The sequence below is a fragment of the Brassica rapa genome, chromosome A10, assembly GCF_000309985.2.
Source record: "Brassica rapa cultivar Chiifu-401-42 chromosome A10, CAAS_Brap_v3.01, whole genome shotgun sequence".
Classification (NCBI taxonomy): Eukaryota; Viridiplantae; Streptophyta; class Magnoliopsida; order Brassicales; family Brassicaceae; genus Brassica; species Brassica rapa.
In genome coordinates, this window is record NC_024804.2 from 12,038,353 (window position 1) to 12,064,434 (window position 26,082).

The 26,082-nt window shown below is 34.3% G+C and overlaps 4 protein-coding genes across 9 annotated transcripts; 2 read left to right on the forward strand and 2 right to left on the reverse strand.

The window, feature by feature from the left end:
* The first annotated feature begins 7,971 nt into the window (after nucleotides 1–7,971).
* Nucleotides 7,972–11,563, forward strand: LOC103845156 (protein CHLOROPLAST IMPORT APPARATUS 2). Of its 4 annotated transcripts, none has more exons than XR_004452812.1 (3): nucleotides 7,972–9,901; nucleotides 10,749–10,931; nucleotides 11,267–11,563. XR_004452812.1 is itself a non-coding variant. In XM_009121995.3 (3 exons), exons 1-2 carry the CDS (start codon nucleotides 8,912–8,914, stop codon nucleotides 10,848–10,850), a joined length of 1,092 nt encoding a protein of 363 aa, XP_009120243.2. In that variant the 5' UTR covers nucleotides 8,107–8,911; the 3' UTR covers nucleotides 10,851–10,896; nucleotides 11,267–11,560. The 4 variants fall into 4 exon arrangements, 3 of the variants coding, with proteins under 3 accessions (XP_009120243.2, XP_009120242.2, XP_009120241.2); XM_009121995.3 differs by having other exon boundaries at nucleotides 8,107–9,901; nucleotides 10,749–10,896; nucleotides 11,267–11,560; XM_009121994.3 differs by having other exon boundaries at nucleotides 8,108–9,901; nucleotides 10,744–10,931; nucleotides 11,267–11,560.
* Nucleotides 11,564–11,638: 75 nt separating this feature from the next.
* LOC103846141 (phosphatidylserine decarboxylase proenzyme 2) lies at nucleotides 11,639–15,212 on the reverse strand (the record flags this gene model as incomplete). The annotated part of the gene is made up of 16 exons (XM_009123050.3): nucleotides 14,372–15,212; nucleotides 14,189–14,268; nucleotides 14,078–14,102; nucleotides 13,945–14,004; nucleotides 13,785–13,853; nucleotides 13,614–13,703; nucleotides 13,387–13,521; nucleotides 13,207–13,298; nucleotides 12,974–13,129; nucleotides 12,792–12,876; nucleotides 12,595–12,706; nucleotides 12,423–12,523; nucleotides 12,292–12,339; nucleotides 12,017–12,163; nucleotides 11,750–11,845; nucleotides 11,639–11,656 (listed from the first exon to the last, which is right to left on the reverse strand). Coding segments are annotated over exons 1-16 (1,503 nt in total), but the record flags the coding sequence as incomplete, so codon positions are not given.
* Nucleotides 15,213–15,559: 347 nt separating this feature from the next.
* Nucleotides 15,560–21,974, forward strand: LOC103845157 (putative clathrin assembly protein At5g57200). 2 transcript variants are annotated; one of them, XM_033282590.1, is made up of 15 exons: nucleotides 15,560–18,243; nucleotides 18,342–18,411; nucleotides 18,495–18,592; nucleotides 18,669–18,807; nucleotides 18,879–19,006; nucleotides 19,089–19,178; nucleotides 19,256–19,372; nucleotides 19,471–19,536; nucleotides 19,623–19,703; nucleotides 19,775–19,852; nucleotides 19,941–20,129; nucleotides 20,210–20,285; nucleotides 20,360–20,493; nucleotides 20,721–21,148; nucleotides 21,415–21,974. In XM_033282590.1, exons 1-14 carry the CDS (start codon nucleotides 18,154–18,156, stop codon nucleotides 21,141–21,143), a joined length of 1,779 nt encoding a protein of 592 aa, XP_033138481.1. In that variant the 5' UTR covers nucleotides 15,560–18,153; the 3' UTR covers nucleotides 21,144–21,148; nucleotides 21,415–21,974. The 2 variants fall into 2 exon arrangements, with proteins under 2 accessions (XP_033138481.1, XP_009120244.1); XM_009121996.3 differs by having other exon boundaries at nucleotides 15,561–18,243; nucleotides 20,721–21,950.
* LOC103845158 (TBC1 domain family member 5 homolog B) lies at nucleotides 21,878–25,185 on the reverse strand. 2 transcript variants are annotated; one of them, XM_033282589.1, is made up of 5 exons: nucleotides 24,663–25,185; nucleotides 24,464–24,567; nucleotides 24,197–24,391; nucleotides 22,242–23,923; nucleotides 21,878–22,163 (listed from the first exon to the last, which is right to left on the reverse strand). In XM_033282589.1, exons 1-5 carry the CDS (start codon nucleotides 24,833–24,835, stop codon nucleotides 22,038–22,040), a joined length of 2,280 nt encoding a protein of 759 aa, XP_033138480.1. In that variant the 5' UTR covers nucleotides 24,836–25,185; the 3' UTR covers nucleotides 21,878–22,037. The 2 variants fall into 2 exon arrangements, with proteins under 2 accessions (XP_033138480.1, XP_009120245.1); XM_009121997.3 differs by having other exon boundaries at nucleotides 24,197–24,373; nucleotides 24,663–25,183.
* Between the last annotated feature and the right edge of the window lie 897 nt (nucleotides 25,186–26,082).

Below are 26,082 nucleotides of genomic sequence, written 5' to 3' on the forward strand. Positions count from 1 at the left end.
ATTGGTAAACATATCTAAAGTTTACATTTATTACACATCTCATTTGGATTTTTCTTCTTTTCACTTTTTTGGTCAATTACTTGGATTTTTCTTAGCTTTAGCGTCGTTTTGATTTACAAATTTTTCACTTTAATTACTATCGACTTAATTTAACAAACTTATAGATGTCCATGTTCATATGATCTTAAGTTCTTAATTAACTCCCTATGTTAACAAGCTTTGTTACTTCAATTTAATACATTTTTTTTTTGGTAAAACTTCAACTTAATACATGTCTGGAGATTACCCTCTCTAAGTCAACAATATCTCGATTCTAAAACCAGAATACCACGAGAATAATTAATGAACATACACCTGAGAGATATTAAAGATAGTATGTCCCGTGAGATATTTTCCAGCTTATGATATCCAAATGAATTTATGCTTTAAAAAAAAGGTTTATAAGATTAGATATGTTTCTTTTACAATAAATATTTTCTGACTTTTTCTTACATCGTGTGGTTTATTATGTTAACCTATAATGTAAGAAAATTAAAAAAAAAATATTTGAAGACCTATATATTAAGTTATTAACTGTAAACAAGTTCTCACAAGTTTCAAAAGTGTGTTTTAGTGGAAATGTGAACAGATCAAAGTCAATTTTCTTACAATCGTCGTAATAATCACGTTATCTAATTTCGTAATCCTTTTTACTTAAGTCTACGTAAATGATAAATCACAACTCAAATATGTCTCATCTTACTTTTACGAACATGTGGAGTCATAGGAGTCACATAGAATTCTCTTTGGTTAGTTGTTCAAGATAGTAAACTTAGCTCTACAAAGTTAACGACGCAAAATATAGATTGAACAGCTAGCCTCTCTCTAAATTTCCTGTAATAATGGGGCTTGAATTCCATCCAGATATAAACAATTTATTTCAACCACACATGCTGTAAGAATTGGAGCTATTAATATATTTTTCCTCTACAAAGTTTTTATGGAGTAAATAATTGGAAGAAAGGTCACGTGTTGTCATAAGAAAAGAATGTTAAATAAAAACAAAACTTACTTTGGAGTAGTGCCATAATAAGGTTTATCCTGTTTTCCCTTGAGGTTCAAATTCCCTCCAGCACATTTCTTTAGATAAACAATTTTCTCTACATTAATTTTAATTTTCTTAAAGAATTTTTATCATCAAAAGAATTTTGTTAGAACATTTTTAGCTCCGCCTGTTAGTTTCTATTTCTGGTGAAAATATATTTTTTGAAGTTTATTTTTCTCCTAGTTAACAAGTATATATATATATGCATCTAAACAAGGTTGAAATGAAACCAAGTCTGAAACACTATTAAGTTAATTTAAATAGTAATAATTTTTGTTTCTTTTCTTTGATTTTCCTGGACAATTGTTTTTCCCTGTTTTATCTTTCAGATACTAGATTGTAATAAAAAATATCATATGCGATTCATAACGTTATATAGTTAAAAAGTTGTAGTTTCATTTTTTGTGCATGCCTGTAAAACTGTATTCGAACATAATGACTACACTTTTCCTTCAGCATCCATAATTTTCCCAATAGTGATTTGAAAAAAAAACAGTTATACGTTTTTCATAATATACGGATATGATAACTCGTAGATATCATAACTGTCTGACTGTTTGTATGTACTGGGACTCGTACGTATTTCTTAACATGATGTTAGAATATATTTAAATCTAAAAAGTAGGAAAAAACTAATATCTAATCAGAAGTCATTGAACGTAATGAGGTAAACGTAGGCTTAGCTTTCGCCACAAACTCTTCAAATGATACCAAAAAGGTTCCAATCATTTTTCATCTCACATACACAATCCACTGGCTCGCCACTGTCTCCCTCCACACTTTGGGAATAATATAATTTAATGGAAAATAATTACTATTAAAATACCATTATAACTTACGTATATGAATATTTTTTGTTTTTTAAGAAAAGTATATGACAATATTGTAAGTTGCTTCTAGTTACATAGCCAATTATCCATAGCTATATAACACAAGTCAAATATTTTATAAGTTATGCTAGCGTATATTATATTGTCCGTTATCTTCTGTTATTATATGCAATTTTAAGATAAAATTTACTGAATTCAAAACGATTCAACCGAAGAAATGAATTAAGAATATAGCATGTATCCAAAAAAGAAAACAAATTGATGCTTACTTTAGATAATCATTGTTTATATAGTAGTAATCTGTGGGCTTTATGCCAAATTAGAAAATTCGAAAACCTTAAACCAAGAATGATTACAAATTAGTAAAGTCGGTTCTTGAGAACACACGTGAAAACGTTCCGACCAGGCGACCATAGTCAGTTATCGGACAAGCCGCCACGTCATCGAAGAAATCTAGCACAGCCAATGATATTAGGCCATGTCGATGGATAAGGTGCCCTTTGCTCGATCTCTTTAAGATCCCAAAAAGATATGCAGGTGGGATGATATGATGATGATGGGGTTTTGTAATTATCCCTTATATATTAAAAGAGGAGTATTGGAGTTAATGCTTTCACACCAAGTTGGACACGTGTCTATTGGAGAGACACTCTCACAAATAAGTTTTCTTATTTGCTTCCTCTATAAACGAATTCTTAAAGAGTTTCCTTAATCTACAAAAAAAGTAACCAAGTAATATTTTGGACTTCTCACGGGAATCGCAAGGCGGGGAGTTTTCTCTTCTTCATTCTTAAGCACATATTACTTCAAACGTAATGTTTTAAAAGAAACCTTCGGAGTTCTACGTGGAGACTGACTCAGGAAACGATGACCAAGTGACCCCGAAGCTCGGAACGTTTAGACACGCCGTGGTTGAAGATGAACCGCTCTGTCTCATCTTCAGACGGACATGACCATTCATCTGAAAGAAGAACGCATCAGGAACACTTTGAAGACGAGAAAAATCTGTATCATGTTCCAACGACACACGACATCATGAACTCCGTTCTGTCCTCTTGAGTAACACTTTAAAGACCATCGTCGGTCGTGGCGCGTCCGTGCACATCGCTGGGGTTTAGGTGGATAACTTCTCCAATGTCCGATTTGAGACGTTTTGTGAAATCGCTGGACGGTTATAGTGTGTCGTTCTTCGGAAGGCTGCGCGAAGACATGACGCACCATGATATAATGTGTTTGACGGCTCCCCACTGCATAATACATTGAAGCTCCCCACTGCATGACACATTGCGAAGCTCCCCACTGCATAACACATTGAAGACATGACACATCATGATATCCGCGGGGTTATTGATGCTATAATATGCTCGGCGGCGATTACTCTGTCTACCAATTACATGACGCATCATGATATAAGGTCATAAACCTTGGTCATAGTGATACTTACACTCGTGAGAAGAATATGCATACTATGAGATTAAATGAACTATAAAGAGTATCATCACTCTGTCTAATATTGTTCTTGAACGTGACTTCTTCTTTTCACATAACTTTGTTCTTCAATGTGTCAATCTATGTGCATGCTTGCGATATAAAGACTATAGAGGAGTATAGAGAATCCCAAGAGGAGTGATCGAAAGATAAGATGACGACGTTCCAAGAAGAGAAATCCATTTATTTGTTACTCAAGAGGACAGAACGGAGAAGATGATGACGTCTTTTCCTTTTCTCTTATAAGGGATTGGTGGTACTATATTCAACGTCCCATTAGTTTGTTACGTGAGAACTCTGTATAAGAGAGATTTTAACAGAACGTAGATATTGTAACTATGGCGATTTTAATTGAATTAATGAACCTAACTGGTTGGTTCCGAGTTGGAAAATCAATTGAAATCTGCAAATATAACCAATTCGTTGGTTGCTGGCCAAGGCAAAAAATATATGATAACCAACTAATATAATCAGTTTATGGCAATATACTTATATCGTAGTGTGATGGCCGAAATGTAACTTTCTGTTATCGTAGTGTGCTGGCCGAAATATATTTTAAGTTTCCAATTAAGAAGTTAGGTGCTGACAAAAAAAAAAGTTAGGTTTTCCCTTTTCAGTTTTATATTTGTGAGTTTTAGATTTTGATGAAGATTTCATTATGTTACCTGAAAAAAATGAAGTGAACGATGGTAGAGAGAACCAAAATTAGTTGATGTGATTTGGTGTTAGTTTATTTCCGTTATTGACAATTTATTACAATGATCATTCACTTTGAGTTTATTTTGAATTTGAAGTTTAATTTATTATTCAAATTAGAAATATAAATATTTATGAATTTTATATCTTAAATTTTTTTAGATGTCATAACTTTTACTTTGTTACATAAAATTTTAAATAGTCTAAATTATTTTTTTGATATTTTGTATGTAAAATGAAAATAAAAATATAAAAACTAAAGTTAAGTATTTTCTAAATACCTTTTCTAAACATAAAATATATACATATCCAAACTATTATTTTATGTTTTAAAAAACATTTAGAAAATATTAAACTATAGTTTTATATTTTTATTTTCATAGCTAATATATTATTATATAATAAAATTAATTCATTTATTAACCCAAGATACACCCGTGGTCGATCCAGTGACCCATCGACCCGGTAAATCCTTTTAACATAACGAGAAAGAAGGTTGTTGGATAAGCTTTAAGAAGTAAGAACATGGTAACGTTTATTATGGTTGTTAATGTCAACATGGTCACATTAAAAGATACAAAAGCCGGCAATACCACTCCGAGGTTGACTTAAATAATAATCAAAATTATTTTAAAATTTTGACAATATTTACGATGATGCTGGTGAATTTTTCTGATCACTTAATAAAAACTTTGAATTTTCTATTTTTTTATAACTTATAGTATGTGGCCCTTATTTATTAGCTATTGATAATATAATAAGTTTGAAACACTCATATACTGAAGCCTATGAATTTTCGATGGAGGATTATCTACACCGAATTCTATAGAAGAATGATGTATCTTTTAATTAATGATTGCTTAAGATATTTATTTAAAAAATGAAGATGATCGCATTAAATCTAACTGATTGTATCAGGTAATATATCAAGTTTTTTACATAAAGTTTGCAATAATCGATATATATTCCAACTGCATATCTATCACCGAAAGAAAGAAAAACGAAAATCAGTTTAATCGAATAAACCAAAATAAATACAGCTTATGAATGGTTGTTATATTTTAAAAGAGTTAAATCTAAAAAAATCCAACCTAAAACCAAATCGATGCCCACACTAAACAGATCTAATATCTTCTTATCTTATAAATATTAAAATTAATAATTTTATTCCGCGCAAGGCGCGGATTATCACCTAGTTTTTGAAAGTAATCTAAAAGCAGAATCATATTTCCTCAACAAACCATTGATCTACTGTGTGTCTAAAGAATTAAATTTATACATATATCAATACAGATATACATATTTGTATGCGTTTAGAGAATACTGTGAGTACTCTCTATTTAATAATTACTCCGTTTCAAATGGACTATTAGAATAAAACTTTTTTATTAAATAATTTTATTTTTTTATGATTTAAATGCAATATTTACCGGAAATTGTCAAAATTACTACATTTATAATATTATTTTTCTATCATATTCACACTAACCACTTTTACTTTCACTTTTAAAGAGCAAAAAAATATTTATAACTTTAGAGTTAACTAATCTAAAATTAAGGTTTAAAGTTGAAGGGTGGGGTATGGTTTTTGAAAAATGAAATTTAGTATTCCAATAAATATATAAATAAATACTTTAAAAATATATAATTTTTAAAAAAATAGTTTCAAAAATAATTTTCGATTTTCAAAAAGAAATTTTAAAAAAATACGAAAAAATCAAAACAAAAAAAAAATTATAAAAATTTTGAATTTGAAAAAGTGTAATTCGAAAACATAATTCTTTTGTATTTTTTAAAATAATTATTTATTATATATAAAAAGAACAATGGTATAAGAGTCTTTTGCCTCTTAATGAAGAATGTATTTTTAAAAATATATATTTAATAGTGGTAAACATGAATAATAGTACCAAAAAGTGGTAAATATGAAAATTATCCTTGTTTTACATTAATTAATCTATTTTACCTTAAATTAAATTAAAAACAATAATAATAGAAAACTTTGATAACTAAATAACGACAAAACTGCTATTTAAGTTTTTTCTAATATGTGTGAAATAATCTTAAACAATATCTTATTTGAAAAAGAGTGAGTATTTCTAAAAAGAAATATATATATATATATATGTATGTGTGTATGTATATGTGTAAATTAAAAATATACACCACTATCTTTGTTATCATTTTGGTTTAACCTCTTTTAACCATATAAATACAATTCATCCTAACGTTCTAAGTATCTTTTTTGGTTAAACCATAAAGATAGAGTCATTCATACAAAGAAGAGTTCAAGAGCAATCTAAGGGCGTTTTGGCTGTTACATCAGATTCAAGATTCCTCAAACGAGGAATGAAGTGAAAGGATAGGTAGTTATATGATTTACTCAACACCCGGATGTTGTGGAAGATGTTTTTGATAGATGTCTCAGAGGATGAACCTGTAAACAGAGAGATCAGATCCTTGCAGTCAGAGTGACAAGCTAGGTCCTTAAGACCATTTCCGACTCAACTCCAAAATATTATTTTAGTGTGATTTTGACACAAAAACTTTTTTCAATCTAATACTAAAAATCACATTATATTAGTGCAACACTATAATTTATGACACTATTCACCACATTAAAACACTATTCATTTAATTTATTAATAAAATAAATAATTAAATAAATATATAAATATATATAATATTATAAAATAACTTTTAGTGTGAAGTTTGGTGCTATGGTGGAGAAGAACTTTTTTTAGTGTTGAAATTACACTAAATTAGTGTGATTTTGACACTAAAATAGTGTTATGGGTTGAAGATGCTATAAAATCAGAAGCAACAGCCTCTTTTAGAGCTGCTTTTAGACCCATTTTGTTAACTTTAATTGATACAGAGTACATAGAAAAATGAAAAAAGAAACAAAATATTCGTGAAATGGAAAAGCTAAACAATGTAGCAATATAAGATGTTACAAGGCAGAGGTTACCAATCAAATAAGCCAAAGATGCACTAAACACCAAAACTTTAGATATAACATTTGTACCAATGCCTTTAATCTCGTTGTTAATCTGGTAGTTACAAATTCAAATAGTGAGCATGTAATTTAATAGTTCAACTTGTCCTCTACAATAGTATTAGGTTATTAACTGCTGTAAATAGTTCTTCGCAATTGATGAAACTCGATAATTGATTTCTAACATCTTTCGTGCACCTATTTTGTCAAAGATTTAACAACTTTAACTGAAAGGTTCTTACTTGTCAACCGAGCGACCGATTTTTACTTCAGATATGAGTAAATTGGTGACTATTCATAAATTCTATTTGAAAATTTGTGCGTCACGGAAAGTAAACATTTGCATGCACAATCCGCTCATATTAAAATTTTATTTTTTAATTTTTTAAGAACAATTCATTATTTTTGTTTTTTATGTTTTTCCTTTCTGATTTTTTTTTGTAGACCCTTTCTGATTTGTTAGATACTGATAGTTTGGGTTTACAAACTCTACCACAATTTAAATATGGTTCTGTTTGATCATCTGTTAATTTGAGTGATTAAAAGTTTACCAAAATAAAAAAACTTATTTAATAGACAAAATTCAGTTTAAATAAAATAAATTTGATTTGTTCTGTTAATTCATTCTTTTGATTTAGATTTCATGTACACTGTTTTTACAAAATTCAATATAACTTTATATGATTTGGAATATATTGGTTCAGAAACATTTCAGAAAATTTCAAGAACAGTTTGGTCCCATAGTAGCTAACCGAACCAAACTAAAAACCCAACAAATTTTAGTATTTTACAGATTGGTTCACACCATAAGATGAATTCAAATCGATACAAATAATTTGGTTTAGTACGGTTTGAAAAGTTGGTTCTATTTATATTGTTTTCAGATTTTGAGGGGATAATGGTATGCAGTATAAAATTTTGTGTTTCTTACTTTACATATATTTATTGAGCGTTTATTCAAATATACACTCAAACTAATGTATATAATCTAACCATTTTCAATTGAAAACTTCCTTCTAAAACTCTTAAAAGTTTCCCTGTAAAAAATATAAATTCTTATTCTGAGCGGATACATATCCATAAGAAATATCGTATAATTATGTAAAACCATGTAAATTAATACAAAAGTGAAAAAAAATCCAGCAGTAGACCCCATACAGTCCAGAACTGCCGATTGCGAGCTATCTTAATCTTGTCCTTCTTCACCATATGCTCCCTTCACTCTCTCGTCTTCTTCTTCTTCTTCTCCTTCCACCACTCTCAGTCGCTCTCTCTAGCCACAACTCAGTGAAATTAATCTTCACAACTTTTTATTTACAAAGCTCTTAGTTTTTATTAACCCTTCCCTAAAACCCTAATCTTGGCTTCTTATATATCTCGTGACTCTTGTTTCTCCGTCCAATCTCTCTCCTTCTCCACTAACTAACCAACTGTGTTCTTTATGTAAAACGTCATCCATAGGCCAGTTTCTTTGGTTTCCATAAAAATCTCAGATTCCAATTGGTTTTATTTTCCCCTTCTCTGCTATTTCATTAAATGATGAACATTTGTAAGAAGAAGCTTTATTTCATCATCCTCTTTCCCTAAAGTTTTGACCCTTTTTTTTAATTTCTTCAATTTTGTATTTAAACAATTGAAAAGGGTTCTTCAGAGGGTTTAAGTGTTAAAAAAAAATTATTTTCATTTTCCTCCTAAACAAAAGAGAAACCTTTATGTCATCACTCTCTGTCCTCCACCTAAACAGAGTATAGTCTCATACTGTCTTCAAATCTCGGGAAAAAGGCATCTCTTTTTTTTTTCATTCAGCCAAGAAAAATGTCGGCTTGCTTAAGCAGCGGCGGAGGAGGAGCCGCCGCATATAGTTTCGAGCTAGAAAAAAAGAAATCATCACCACCACCACCACCGTCAAGCTCGACGACAACGAGAGCTACTTCACCATCATCAACAATCTCCGAATCATCCAACTCTCCGCTCGCAATCTCAACGAGAAAGCCAAGAAGGCCGCGAAAACGACCAAACCAGACTTACAACGAAGCTGCGGCTCTTCTCTCCACCGCTTACCCCAACCTCTTCCCCTCGTCCTCAAACAACTTGTACTCCAAGAAGAAGACTCATCCCAATCCTCACCTCTACGGATTCGCCGCTAAATCTCCTCTTCTCAGTGACAACGACGACGCTTCCGAGCTTCTTCTCGAATCAATCGAGGAGCCTGACTTTCTCTTTCTCCCGACGATTCAAGCGCGATCGGAGTACTTCTCCGAGCAGAAGGAGGTGAACGTGAATCTATTTGAATTCTCCGACGAGTTCGACGCGGAGTCGATTCTGGACGAGGAGACCGAAGAAGGGATCGATAGTATAATGGGAATAGTCGAATCCAATTCCGGAGAGAATCGTGGCCATCTAATCAGCCGGTTAGAGCATATGATGAAGATGAATCGAAAAGGATTCAAATTCCCGTTGGGACTCGGACTGAGAAGCGCTCTCAGGGAACACAACGACGCGAGCTGGTGCAGGTTTCACACCGTCGATTTCGAACAGATCTCGCCGCGGATCCAATCCACCGTTAAGGAGGAGAAGATCGAAAGTAAGAAGAGCAAGAAGAAGAAAAAGAAGAAAGTCCCCGCGGCGGCGGCGGCGGTTAAGACGGTGCAAATGACGGAAACGTGTAGAGATGATAGTGAGGAGAAATCAGGTCAGTTGATGTTGAAGCTCGACTACGACGGCGTTTTAGAAGCTTGGTCTGAGAAAGAGTTGCCGTTCTCCGATGAGATTCTGGGCTCGGAAGCTGCCGGAGCCGATGTCAATGTATGTAACAGTATTCTTCCTTCTCTTCTCTTCTCTTCTCTCGCCATTGAATTTAATCGTCAAATTAGTTTTAAATTAATGGTAATTTATTTTTTATTAATTTTTTCGTAACAGATAATTCGTAATTCTGTTAGAACTAGTAGTATGTTGCCACGTGATGTTTGTAGCTCTGTCTGAATTTGAAGGGAGTGTGTTCATTTTTTTGTCTTTACGCTTTAAATAATTAATCAGGAGTTAGTAATTTATTAGCGGTCACAGTACGTATGATGAATCTATGAAATTTCTGACAGAATTTATTAAGTTTACTGTAAAGTTTTTATAACTTTTCTTGTAACTTTTTTTATGAAAAAAGAATAATTAACATTTGACTTTCGTACATGGTCTGCTCTTTTTTATAAAACTTTAGTAGTATCAGTTTTCTTTGTCAACAACTAGAGTATCATTTAAGTTTTAGCAACAACTTTTTATGAATTGGCAAAATGAAAGCCGTCATAAAAATTAGCAAAAAGAAACTTTCTTTTATTTTTTTTTTCAAGAGGAATTTAGACTTTGCACGTGAGTTTTCACGTACAAGATAAATGAAAGAGGTTTCAAAATTTTATTTAGTATATATCCGTTTTATCCGTATACTCCTTTTAGCATAAAAGTCTACAAAGTACAAACATTGACAGGAAATTCTTCTTAGCCTTAAGAAATTTATTAGAACAATAATGTCAGAGAAATTATGAAGTAATATAGGTATATGTTGTTCGCTTGTGAGGTTTGCATATTTTTAAGCCTAGAAGACTTTAAGTAAAAATTGATAATGGATGGATCCATGAACTAATGTGGATTTGGGGCAGGCCAGATTAGCTCAGATAGATTTGTTCGGAGACAGTGGAATACGAGAAGCAAGCGTTTTGAGGTACAAAGAGAAACGTCGAACTCGGCTCTTCTCCAAGAAAATTAGATACCAAGTACGCAAACTTAATGCAGATCAACGTCCCCGAATGAAGGTATCTACATCCACCTTAATCCGTGGTAAAAACATGTAGGTTCTTTTACCATTCATGATTATAATTTGATTTTAATAATTTTAGACCGGTTTATGAGATTAACATGAGTTTTGACAATTTCAAACTTCGTTGATATTTTTTTCGTTACTAATTTTCTTGTAAAACCAACAGACGCAACATCTGAACTGAATTACTTATCAACTAAAAATGGAAAGATTAATTTGTATACATAGTTAGTGGAAACAAACTACGAAATAAATAACGTTTTAGATTTTGTCAAAGGATAGGGTATACATTAGATTTTGATTAAGACAAGAACCTAATATTAATGTTTCCTTACTTTCTGTGGTTGGTGATTAAATTGAAACAGGGACGGTTCGTGAGAAGGCCCAATGCTAGTCCTCCAAGTGGACAAAGATAGCAAGGAAAGCAGAGCCAAGATTCACTCATTTTATCTTTTCCATTCCTTTTTTAGTTTTGTATTATCTTTTGTGGTTGTTGTAGTTGAAATTTTGTCACCCTCATTTTATTCCTTAGTTTATGGTCCCTTTCGTTTATAATGTAATTTTTTTCCCTTAAATAAGGATCATGAAGGAGATGTTAGATGAGAGAAATTGAGGGATCAAAACGAATAAAAGTTTTTCTTTTTATGTTTTTGCACAAAGAAATGTGTTGAGCTCTTTCATTGTATTTTTTTTTTTTTGATCAAATAAAAAAAAAAAAAAAAAAAAAAAAAAAAATATGCAAACCGATGATAATCCTGTAACGTTTGTTAAGACATGTGTCAGTGATTGTGTGATGTTTTAGCCTATGGCTCGTATATCAATAGGAAACTTCCATTCTCGTTGTGTACCTGTGGTGCTAGTCTGAATATCACCAAAGATCCATCAAGAAAGGCATTTGGATTCACATTCTTCCCAAGGAGGCCTCTAATCGAAAACTTCCGGCCCTATCATTGTAGGATGTGGTTCAACATATAATAATAATAATAATAATAATAATAATAATAATAATAATAATAATAATAATAATAAATAATACCATTTGCTTTAAGAGTTTTCTAAATCTTGCATAACAATAATAATTATCATATAGTAAGCTACTCTGTAAACAGTGTTACCTTGATCCAGAATCTGGTGCTATCCTCCACTGACTGGAATGCCATTAACCGACAATCAGCAGCACATACAGAAACATCATCGCGATTCATGTAAGCTATTGGTCTCGCACCAGGTTTCAACTCCCTTATGAAAAATTCATTGAATGTCTGAAAGTTTAAAAGAAAAAAAACTTAGTCACTTGCTAATATGGCTTTCATAGGAAATTCATACTAATATAAGAACTAGACACATTTGGATGTAACGTTGAGACTATAAATCAGATCCCATCCCATACCTTGAAGTGCTGTAGAGGATACTTGACTTCAGCCATGTTTATTTGATCCTGCAACAAACAAAACCTCATTCCCAAACCCAATAACAAAGCAAACACATTTTATCTTAATAGAGAGTAGTAACTTTCCGTACCTTAAAGAACTCAAGAAAGCTAGGAATTTTTTGAGCGGATTCAACTGTGTTCATTTTCTTCCCTTGCTTCTCAGAAAGTCTCTGCAGTATCTCCTTTGCCCCTGGATCAGGAAGATATAACTTATCACATAGGTTGCATTTGAGAAGTAAAAAAAAATGCTAATAAGTTTACCTTGATCCATAAGTCTAAGTCCAATTTTGGACTGGTAAATAGCTCTCATGGACAGAACAATCTTTGAGTCTATCAACTCTTCCACAAGCCTCTTAGTCTTACGGTCAATCACCTAAAGTAAGAAACAACAAAGATTTAGACGTTTGTACCAAAAGATCATGAGACTAGACGTAAGAGAGCAGAAAAAAAAAGCATACCACAATATGAGAAGCATTTGAACCAGTATTCAAACCAACGTCATAAGTAGATAAGTGTGTCCATTCACTTAGTTTGAACATCCATCTGAACAACATGTTGTAAAAAAACATGGTGTTGGTAAGGGAAAGCTGTTAAACTCTAACTGGTTATTAAGTTTATAAGAAAGAGACATTTCTCTCACCCATAAGAAGCTTGTCTATCAGTCAAAAACCCACCAGTCATGACTTGATTACCCGTTCCTTCGTCAAAACATAGAGTCATATGTATCATAGAGTTGAGCTTGTCAGTGAGTTGAAGAGCCTCACCACACACTGGACAGTTATTTATAATTGGCTCCCTGCATTAAAAACTTCAAGTTACATTCAACGATGTATAAAGAATATCTGAGAAATGAAGTGAGCTAAGGTCATTTACTTCTCTTGTTGAAGAGCAAGAAGCGCAGCCAACTCATCAATACTCACAACACCATCACCGTTCAGATCAGCAGCTTTGAACAGCTCCTCTTTCTAGTAAATAAGTCAATTAAAAACATCAAGTCCACCTTCAATTTAAACATCATGGCATAGATGGCAAAGATGCTAGAAGCCACCGAACCTTGTTGGCAGCCACTAAGTTCCCAAAAGCACGTATAAGATCAGAGAACTCAGAGAAGGAGAGTTGTCCATCTTCATTGTAGTCCACTACAGACAAGATACGCTTTGCAAACCGCTTCTCTGTTTCAACAGGATCCTGCAAAATGTTAAGTCGCAAAAAAATGTCAAACACCATCGCTTTGCTCTTGTCTTTTCACATAATAAAATATTCCTTTTTACTGTCGCTACCTCAATAGCGCAGGAAAGGAAAACGGTGCCAACAACATTGGATGACGCAGGATCTAACAAGTCAAATGACTTACAAGCCGACTCAGGTTCCTGTATCACACCAAACATAAGCAGATGCAGAAAATAATCTTACTTATAAATTAAATCATAAGAAAGACAAAAAAAATTTACCTGCACTACAAAATCGAATATATCAAGCTCGCAATAACCGACGATTTTGTTCCTAGAAAGCCTATTGGTCTGCACCATGAAATGATTATCCTTTTAATAAATAAATAAAAGACGCAATTATCATGGCTGAGCTCAGAATCTAGATGAATAATAAAGAAACCTCGAAAACAGAGACCCTAACGAGACTTGGTCCATTTTTCTCCAAGAGAAGCTTCTTTTCCTATAATACTAACATAAGTTAGCACAAGTATTAAAAAAAGGGTTAGATTCAGACATGGTGTGGCTCTACTTACTGAGTTCCAAATTGGTTTCTCCGTACTGCAAATTCATCAGAAACAAACAAACAAAAAATTTATGATCAAACTATAAGAATCTTCTAAAAAAGAAATTCAGACAAGACATACGTGTCTGAGATCTCTGTCCTGAATGTTTGTTCCCCGAACGAAACACAAGCGAGCCACTTGTCCTTAAACTTCATGTCCGCCTAAAGATAGATAATAAGACAGAAACAGAGTCATGACTAAGCAGCACCGTTAACGAAACCACACAAATCAAAACTTGTAATTAAGAAGAAGAAGAAAGCATACGCCAATGAGAGTGAGAAGAGCAATGCCGGAGAAATCCTCGACGGTGACAGCTCTCTGATTCACGACACCGGCAGCGTTACGGGAGAAACGAGTACGTAAATGAAGACGGTGAGTGCGAAACCTCTGTAGCTTCTGCTTTAGCCTTGACCGTCGCGACTCTTTCCCCTCCCTTGAGCTTCCGTTTCCCATTGCTCCTTGTCGATCTCTTCGTCTTCTTTAATCTCAGAGAGATTCACAGTTTTATTTTATTTTTTTCTCCAACGATTTCTTCTACGTTTGACCGAAAACGTGGCCGTCTATATATATGCATACAAAACAATTTGCAAAATCGTCTGTTATGGCCCCTTTGCTTATTGCTAGGGAATGTTTTTCTTCTCCCACCTTCTACGGAATATAGCTCTCTCTTTTTTTTTTTTACAATATTTTATATTCTATGAGCATATATAAAGAAATTCGAATATCGGTTAATATATATATTTATTTATATCGGAATCACTTTTTATTCTAAAATATTATTTTTGCCGTTTAAATATATATTAGTGCAATCGTTTTATTTTCCCAATCACCTAGTATCTGATACCGGCTTAAATAAAACTATCAAATATATTAGTGTCTTGCTCAATTAATGTATTATATGTTGACTCACGTAATTCATTTATCGACATTAAGGGTCTGACTGGTTCAAACGCAGCGGTTGCGGTTGCGGCTGCGGGCGTTTGCGGATGCGGGTGGTTGCGGTTTCTAGCGGTTTTAAAAGATTTGTACGACTGGTTCTGCGGTTAGAAATTGGTGCGTTTGCGGGATACTTATGACTGGTTAACTACCAAATACAGCAGCGGTTAAATAATAAATTAACAATATTTACATTTTATATAATTATAAAAATATCAAAATCATAATATTATAATAAATATGTAAATTATATTTTCAAAGTTATAGTTTTAAATTTTTTAAATTATAGAAAATATTTTTATTTTTAAAATTTATAATATTAATTAAAATATAATAGATATATTTTAGTATTTTTATAATTCCATTTTAAAAAATTTATTTTTATTTTTATTTTTGTATTTATATGGTTTTTAAAAAAAAAGAAAAAAAAATTTATCCTCCCGCAACCGCCCGCAACCGCAAACGCTAGCTGGAACCAGCTTTTGATTTTAAGAGGTTCGGAGCGGTTTGAAGCGATTTGTAGCGGTTTGTATGATTGTTTCGAAACGCTGTCAACCGCTACCAATCGCAAAAGCTGCGTTTGCGGGTAGTAGCGGGAAAACCAATCAAGCTATAAGAGTTCTTTTTTTTGTCAACATTAAAAAGTTCATTTAAAATGGATATATCTAGTACATATAAAACTATCAATTAACGAAAATACATTCATAAATAATTTTGTGAGAAACTAACGATCATTTTCAGGAAAATTAGCTGATAATTTTTAAAATTATATACCAAGAGGCATTAATGACTATAAAAAAATTCCTAGAAGTAATAAAATTATGATGAGTTAGCAACTTTGCAGTCAACGTAAATGGCCTCTGCGATTTTTTTCCCATTATTTAATTAATTCGAGCGGATATTTTTCATTGTCAATATGCTAAGTGCTAATGAGACGAAAAACACACAAGATCTCTTTATAAGTACGTTGATAAAAAACCTTGAATTGAAGAAAAGGTTTGAAAATATTATTTTGACTTTTGTCTAAATAGTCTTGGTGTCTCTGTCGTTGTGAAGCGTGTGATTAGGTAGGCTCTTGAATCCGATTCAAATCGTGGTCAAAGCTGTCCGTTGTTGATTGATTCTATCAACTAGTAGACGACACGAGGGTACGTAAAAAAAATATTAGTATAAAAGTAGTTAGATAGCATTAAAACTGAATACTGTAATGGAGTAGGTTGAAACAAAAATAAATACCAATAGATCTATTGGTGTTTTTGTCAAAAATATTCTCAAGCACATGCTTTATGTGTTTGTAGTAAAGGCAATCGATGGTTACAAACGCAGAGCACATTGTTACTTGTTATGGTTGATCCAGAACAATATGCATGTGTTTTTCGTGACCCTTCATCTACGCAAATGACAAAATTTTAATTTTGAAACAAACGAACGATTATGTATTAGAAGTGAATATTACATTTAGACATCACTAAAAATAGTCACTATAAGTTTTCACAAAATTAATGGAAATGATGTCAATTTCTGTAGAGAAGAATATGAACTTTCGATTAGAGACGTCTATCCTTAATTAACTTAACCGATTCTAAGTAAAAGGTAAAAAAATATCATGTCAAAATTATTACACGCTATTGATAGACGGTAGAATTAAATCCAAGATGGATAAGAGAACAAAATCAACCAATCTAATCCAAAATATAATCAAACCTGAAAGCAGAAACATTTGGCATGAACAAACAGTTTGATAAAAAAATTGTTTTCAGCAGTTCGAAGCATAATATAACACGAGAACTTTTGTAGAACGAGATATTCTTTTTTGATCGAACCTTCATTAATAGAGCACTGAGTCTCACATGGCCAACAAAGGGGAGTTTAACAAACAAAAGAGAACTGCTTTAGCTAGGGAATCAACCTCAGAGTTACCCAAACGGAGAACAAAACTAAAAGAGATATTCTCAAAGGAATTACATATATAGGATACAAATATCGTGAAGTAAACCTTAGAGCTTGATACACTTGCCATGAGAAGTAAGCAAGGAAACGAGGGTCTTAGAATCCGATAACCTCGAGTGTCTCTTATAAACCAATTGGTTTAAGTAAGATTGTAGAATGTCCCCTTACAGTATATTTGATAAACCAATTGGTTTAAAGATTGTACCGTAAACTCATCTAACCATAGACCACCAAGATTATTATATTGATGGCCCCCTTAGAATCTCAAATAATGTAGGGTAATTGATTTTCTAATGATCTGGAACATTTCATTAATAAGATTCACGTAGAAATTAATTGTTAATGAATTATTGTAAGGGGACTTGACAGAAAAAAAAAAACTAATTCACAGACACACGTCACACACCATTACTCTATCACTAATGTTATTTTAGTATATTTTGGATGGTTCGCGCGCTAGTTTGTACGGGTGTTTATCTTCTGGATAACATGACAAACAATTAATATTTTATTATTTTAACAATTTTACAACCAACTATTTTACTTGTGATACTTAGATCAATAATAATTAATAATTCTATATTTTTTTCACCACCACATAAACCATCTTGTGAAAATCCAGGAAATTTGACCATTATACCATTCGAAATTGTAATTTTTATATTAATGCGTATAATTATTAATATTTTTTTTTCCTAGAGTTCGAAATCTAAATTTCTTAATAGAAAAGTATTCATGAATTGAATTCTTAGTCATACAACATGATTAAATATACATTTAGTTGTTGTCAAAAAAAAAAGTTTGCAAAGTTTAAAACATATATGAAATGGATTAAGAGTATTTGATTTGGTGAGAGATTATATAGACGAGCTATTCTTTTTTTTTAACGTCTACATTGATTTGATACCAATATAGACGAGCTATTGATTTAAATAAATACTCGCAGAAGAAGAATCTATTAATATATAAATGATTATTGAAAAAAAAAGGAAATGATCCAGATCATTAGTATTCTGTTACGCACGTTTTGAGGGGAGACAAAGAAGAAAGTCTGTTATCTTGTTTCCGTTTATTGTTACATACAGAGAGAGAGAGCCATTGAACCCAAAACAAAACATATCTTATCATCCTCTCTGTTTCTCGAAAATCGTCTTCGCTCGATGGGGACGTTCACGAGCTTACGAAAAGCCTATGGAGCGCTCAAGGATTCCACCACCGTCGGTCTCGCTAAGGTCAACAGCGAATTCAAGGTCTGATTTGAATGCACCACCACTTCTTTTGGCAATGTTTTGATTATATATGATCGATTCATGTTTCTTGATTTTTTGATCGTGTTATACATGTATAGGATCTAGATATTGCGATCGTCAAGGCAACGAATCATGTAGAGTCTCCTCCGAAAGAACGTCATGTTCGTAGTAAGTTTCCTCTGCCTTTTATTAAAAGCCATGACATTGTGTCGGAGAATTGTAACGACGTACGTGGTTATATATTTATGCAGAAATATTCTCGGCGACATCTGCAATACAACCACGAGCAGATGTTGCTTACTGCATTCATGCATTGTCAAAGAGATTGTCCAAAACTCGAACCTGGGTTGTAAGTTTTCTATTTCTCCGACAAAGATCGTAACATAGCGTTTGGTTTTGACAAACACACACACGTACATGTACAGGTAGCAATGAAGGTGTTAATAGTAATTCACAGAACATTAAGAGAAGGTGATCCTACATTTAGAGAAGAGCTTCTTAATTACTCACACAGACGACATATTCTCAGAATCTCTAACTTCAAAGACGATACAAGTCCTCTTGGTAATTCTTTTTTTTTTTTTTTTTTGGTATTTCTACCACTTTGGAAACTTGACCTATACTCTTTGATGCAGCTTGGGATTGCTCTGCATGGGTTAGAACATACGCGCTCTTTCTTGAAGAGCGGCTTGAATGTTACCGTGTTTTGAAGTATGACATAGAGGCAGAGCGTTTGCCAAAAGGTGCAGGTGCAGCTTCCAAGGTCTGTCTATTACTTCTCATCATCAAGAACACAGATCTTTTACCAGAAAGAAACTAATCATTGTGTTTTAATTGTTGTGTAGACGCATAGGACAAGGATGTTGTCTGGTGAAGATCTGTTAGAACAGTTACCTGCGTTGCAACAGCTTCTTTACCGGCTTATTGGATGTCAAGTAAAGTCATCATGTTTTTACACTTTTGTTCATGCACTGGAGAAGATTTTCTTCCTTATTTGTTTTCAGTTTTGCAGCCTGAAGGAGCAGCTTATAGCAACTATCTAATCCAGTATGCTCTTGCATTGGTGCTTAAAGAAAGCTTCAAAATCTATTGTGCTATCAATGATGGAATCATTAACCTTGTTGACATGGTTTGTTTTTCTTTTAAAAAAAGAAGTTTCATTTTCTGATTTTTGGTTTTCTGTTTGCTTTATATTCAAAGAATGTTTACTTGTATGTGTCACTTTAGTTCTTTGAGATGACAAGACATGATGCAGTTAAAGCTCTGAACATATACAAACGGGCTGGTCAACAGGTGAAGCAACTACCCTTTTTTGGAATGTATTAAGATTGTTTACATAGGCGTTAAGCTTTGCTTCTTGATGTTTTTTCTTTGCATAGGCTGAGAATCTGGCTGAGTTTTATGATTACTGCAAAGGGCTAGAGCTCGCTAGGAACTTTCAGTTCCCTACCTTAAGACAGGTTGGTTCTTAGCTTTTTGTATCCTGATGTGTGTTTCACTTCTCACTTTATCTAAAAAAAACTGGTTACAGCCTCCTCCATCGTTTCTTGCAACAATGGAAGAGTACATCAAAGAAGCGCCTCAGAGTGGTTCTGTACAGAAAAAACTGGTAAAACATGAATTTCATCTCATTATATTCTCAATTCATTTGAACAATCTCCATATAGTTTGACATTTTGGTCTGCTTGTATTAACAGGAGTATGAGGAAAAAGAGGAGGAACCAGAACCACAAGAAGAAGAACAGCCTGAAGAACCTGCAGAAGATGAAAACCAAAACACAGAAACTGATCAGCCGCTTATCGAAGAAGAGGAAGAAGAACCTATAGAGGAGAAAGAAGAGGAAGAAGTTAAACCTTCACCATTGATAGACACTGATGACTTACTGGTGAGTCTTCTTCAATATCTCTACACATTTGTAAAACCAAACCTCAAAACTCATTGAGCCTTTTCTTTGCATTGGTGCAGGGTCTAAATGAAATAAACCCACAAGCCGCAGAGATTGAAGAAAGAAACGCATTGGCTCTTGCCATTTATCCACCTGGTAGAGACAGAAAAAAATAACACATTACTAATTGTAGGAAGAGATCAGAATTGATAATAACATTTTATGTGCAGGACATGAAACTTCAGGCCCATCTAATAGTCTAAGCTTGATAGAAGCTGGAGGAAGTGGTTGGGAGCTTGCATTAGTCACACCACAAAACAACAACAATAACAACAATCCTCGTCCCACAGTAGCAACAAAACTCGTAAGTCTCTCATTCGAAATTTCTATTATCGATCTGAGATTTAGGTGGCCATAAACATTTTTGGTTAATCTTATTAATTAAAAAAGAACTTTAACAATTTAGGGGATAATGTATAATAACAGTTAAAATTTGGAGGCCAATGCGAATGTTTTGTCCGGTTGTGTCGAGAACCGTCCCTTAACCAAAAATAAATTTATATTTTTAACTCACATGGTCACTATTTATAGGGAGGAGGATTTGACAATCTTCTACTAGACAGTCTCTACGAAGACGATACAGCAAGAAGACAGATCCAGTTAACCAATGCTGGTTACGGATTTGGAGCCACGGCTACACATGGTGAACCACACTCATCTAACCCGAACCCATTTGGGATGCAACAAGATCCTTTTGCAATGTCTAGTAACATGGCTCCACCAACCAATGTTCAAATGGCAATGCAACAACAGCAAATGATGATGATGAATAATAATCAAAATCCATATAACAACAACAACAATTATTCACCTTATCATCAACAACATCAGCACTTCTCACCATATCCTTCTTCTTCTGCTTCTGCTAACCCTTTTGGTGATACTTTCCTTGCTCTCCCAGCTCCTCCTTCATCTTCTACTCAGCAGCAACACAATAATCATATGCTCCTTTAGGAAAGGTCATCTCAATAACTTGTCTCTTGTCTTTTAACTTCGATTTAATTGAGCTTATTATTATTCTTTAACTATTTTCTAGCATAAGACGTTATATATTGTTGGAATTTTTCTTCTTTTTCTTCCTTAATTTTAATATTTATTTCAGCGTAATATTTGTATTTTCCCCTCTATTCGTGTTTTTTTAATGTTCAGAAAATAGAAACCCCAAAGAAGACGATTATATATATATATCGGAATTTGGAGTTTTAAAATTTATTTATTTCTGTAGAAAATCAAAAACTAAATGACCCTAATTGGAGACTGAACATCAAATCAGAAAAGCAGACCTTGGAGCTTTCATGATAGCAAAAAGCGTGATTAAAGAAGACCGTTGTCAATCCTGTGTAGCTCTTGGCTTTCCTTTGTGGCTTACGGATCTTTTGAATGTGAATGTGTAGTAGTAGCGTGTGCTCTTGTTGTGGTTGGTTTGCCTCTTCTTTATTGATGGTTTTTGTTCTAAGGATGGTAATGGCAATGTTAATGGAATTGACATTCAGATGGGAAAAAAAAATGACCCTAAAGGATTAACGGTCAGGAAAAAAAATGGAGGGAAGTTGTTATTAAATGCACTCTGCTTTTGTCATTACGAACCGTTGAAAACCCGTTAGGGTTAAAAAAGTACAAAGAAACGCAGGTCCCTTGTGCTAGAAGAAACCTAGATCTCTAATTCTCTCACTGCCAAAAGAAAAAAAAAAACAAAACCCTCTTCAAAAATTCTCGTATATACAAATACACTTACTCGGTCTTCTCTCTCCCACACACACAGAGACACATACACACACACACACACGGAGATACAAAACGAATTTTTAGATTACAAAATTAAATTACGAAGCCGAGTAGTAATAAACTTTACATTTGTTCTGACAACAACATAGTTCCAAGTCTACGAAGTTCTCTCAGAGCTTCTTCAACCGTTACTCTATGGTTCTCAGCCATATTCTCCGGTGAACTTTGCTCCAACACCGACTCTAACACCTAATATATACACAAACATTCAATACAATGTCTCAAGTCATGTTTTAATCTTGGTTTATAATACTCAAAACTGTTTACCTTAATATGTTCAAGCATGGAACGTCCTGTATTCTTTAACGTGTCTCCATCACCTACAGTTGAATCCGAATTGGTCTTTTCTTCTTCTTCTTCATGATCTATCGGTTTAGCTTCAGGCTCTAGTGGTTCAGCTTCAGGCTCTACTGGTTTAGCCTCAGGCTCTACCGGTTTAGCTTCTTTCGTCTCCGAGGTCTCCTCCCCGGACAAGCCTCTACCTAACCTCCATAACCTCTGGAACTTACCCGAGAGAATATTCCTATCCCTGAATATGTTCACCACTGACTTCCCCTCAGACTCGTTCTCAGGAACCGGAAGAGGCAACTCCACCTGGTCCTCGCTTTTGCCTTTATCTGAACCATTCTCCTCACACTCCCCACTTGGTGACTCAGAAACTGTAGAAGACCGTTCCATATCTGAATCTGTGTCCCCTAGCTGCTTGGACAAATCATCAAGCAAACTGCGTCTAATAGGCGGCTTGTTCCCGCTTCTATCTGATGGATCAGACTCAGTCCTCGAAAGCCTTAGCTTCACTCTCTCCGACCAGCTCTTCTTCACCGTGTTCTGTCTCTGCGACGCTTTCCTCCTCCGTGCTTTTTCTTCCTCCTCCGCGCTGTTCATAACTCTCCACTTCTCTTCCCAGTAGCTCTCAGGAACTCTCCCCACAGGAGAAGAAGAAGAACCACCAAGCGAGATCGAATCAACAGACAAGCTGTGACCTCTCATAGGCTTCCTTGACCCTTTCGGAAGCAAATCACGACGAGCATTGATCTCCAACGCTAAACTCTGCAACGACTTAGCCTTCTCGATGACTTTCCTCAAATCAATATCCTCCGGAAAGTTCAGCAGCCTCTTGAGAGAAGAGGTCGCGTTCTCAGTCGCTAGAAGAGATGATCTCAGATAGAGTATCATCGAAACCGCCATACCTGCAACCAGAGCTCCACGTGGAGAGCTAAGGATCCTGAACTCAAACCCTGAAACAACATCATCATCATCCCCCTCAAGAGAAGAGACTCTCTCCACCTCGGAGTTGTCAGCGGAGAATATCTCATCCCACACGGTTAAGAGATTGCTCAGAGGAAACTCTCTCCCGAACAAAACACGCAGCCAACGCAGCGCAAAGTACTGCGGCTCGACGCCGAGCTCGACTAGATGGCTGTGGAGAGAAGCGTCGACTAGAGAGAGTAAGTAATACAATGCCGAAGAAGCTTCTATCACTGGAGGTAGGCCCGTGACTGAGTCGCTCGGAGCTGAGTATACAAAGAAGTTCGCTACAGAGACTGATCCTAGAGAAGATCCACCGTACATGAGAGCATCGAACATAGAGTATGCGTCGTGTTCCAAGAACTTCTCAGAGAGGACGATTCCTAATTCTCCTTCTGCTCCGTACGCATCGCTCAGCAGAACAGCGGTCTGCGTCTCGGTGTCTAGCTCGTCGAAACGCTTCGGTTTTTTCTTCTTGGTTGCATGACCATTTTCATTTCCTTCTTCTTCTTCCTCTTCTTCCATGGAATCATCTAAAACTTTCTTTATATCGAAATCGTAAGCTGCGGAATCGCGTTCTTGGAAGGCTAGCTCATCGAACAAATCGGTGAACTGGTCTTCGTAGTTTGATCTAACTTCAGTTAGATATTGCACATCCACTTGAAGAACATATAGCAAAGGAGCCAACAGTTCATGCATCCCTACAAACACCAAAACAAAAGCATTTCTCTTCATATCAACTTAACCATCGAAACCAAAAGTATCTAAACTAACTAAGTAGTAGTAGCCTAGTGGTTAAAGAGTTGTTGCTACTTGGCCAATTTGGGCTTGAGCTTAGTCTAATAACAGACGATCTGGTTATCCCTGACATTAGGCAGAAGGTATTCTAAATTCGGATCTGTATACACTCTACTTTACAACACTAAGTGCGTTCCTCCGAGTCTGACCAATAGGGTAGAAGTATATAAGCTAACCTTGTCTGTAACCGATCTCTGGATGTTTTAAACACCAAAGGAGAAGTATCCGTCTTAGCATCCCTTGACATCCAGAGGACTGAAAGTAACTCCCATGTTCGGGATACAAGCGTGAAAGATCTTGATCGAGTGTTTTCTCAAGCTCAGCGTTACGGAAGAACCTTCCCCATGTACTATCTACACACAGATACTTTACTACATTGGAGATAAAACCGCAATTGAATGTAATCTCAAGGAGGAAGTATATGTTTTATTGAATGTTGTTACCAGGATTTTGAGATAAAGGGTTATCAATGGTTAGATCTGGAGAATTGATTCCTTTCTTGGGCAAATGTGGATCAATCAACAGTCTCCTTCTCAAAGCAGCATATCTAACAAACCAACACATATATTAAAAAAAATCTAAACTTTAGCCTAAAGACAGAACCTTTGATGGTTGAGAATGTATGTTAGGGAAAGTCAAAACCTTCTTCTGGAATCGGCGGTGACTCTGCGAAGCTCATCGATGGTGGAGGAAGGAGAAGACGGCAAGATTCCGAGGTTGATTCGCCATCGGACGCCGCGAAGCTTCTCGAAGCGGTGATCTCCGGAAGGCGAGTAGGCGCATGTCGCTCTCTGGATTTCTTCAGAGATTGTCATGTTTTGGATAACACTCTTTGCTTCATCCAATCTTCGATTTTCGTGCAAAAAGACAAACGAATGACGACGATTACAATCGCTGAACCTCTTTTTAGTCTCTTCCGACAAATCGAATCAGTTTGTATTCTTTGTTATGTTTTTTTTTTTTGGGGTCGTGGAGATGGGAATCTGTGATTGGTTTGGAGATGAGAACGGTTTTGGTCTTACGGAAACGGTATCGTTTCACGTTCTAGCTTCGAGTTTGTTTTCTCGCTAAATTTCTTTTTTCTCATCGAATACTTTCGATCACCAACTATTGTTTTGATACACTGATTCACCAACTATTGTTTTGATACACTGATTTCTCATCGAATACTTTCGATCACCAACTAGTAGACACAAAAATGATCGACTCATTTACTATTATGTTCGCTGCTTTATTTCCACCTTTAGGATAAAACCTCACTTCGAAGCTTCTAATTTGTAACAAATAATGGTATATCACTTCAACTATTGGCTGCGAAATTGGCCACACATCCTCTGTTCCATTGATCATCTGGGCCAAGGATAGAGAGTCAGTTTCAAAGATCATATTTTTGTCGCCAAAATCTCAGCTCCCCATTGTAAGGCCTCTGCCGATGCTATAATTGTTGATCCCAACTTTGTTACAGCTCGAACTTCTGCCCACAGAACCTCACCGGCTTCATCCCTGCATATCCAACCCAAACCACTGGTATCTCTGTCTTTGCGCCATGCACCATCACTATTAAACTTCACCCAGTTCAAAAGAGAGGGTTTCCAAGGACTTATGTATACATTTTTTTACAAATTATGAAATAATAAATATAAATTAAATAATTAAAAAAAACAGTAACTATTACGTATATAATTAAAAAGGTGCAAACAAATAAATAATATTTATTAATCCAAACAATAGTTTTTTTTCCATTTGATATGATATGTAATTCAATTTAAATGATATTAACATATATATAGTATATGTCATTATTAATATCTATTAAATGATACTTTCTACTCATATTTTTTTTATCATTTGTATTTTTTATAAAAAAAACTTTAAATTACTGATAACAAAATTTTCATTGTGAAATTAATAGTTTTAATAATTTATAATTTTAAAAAATCAAGTTGTCAATATTTGTTCAAATTTTTATTAAAAAAATTTGTCCAAACATATGAACACGCTAACGATGAACAAACCCACATAAGTGAAGCCACCGGACAGGTACCACACTTCTATGCACACG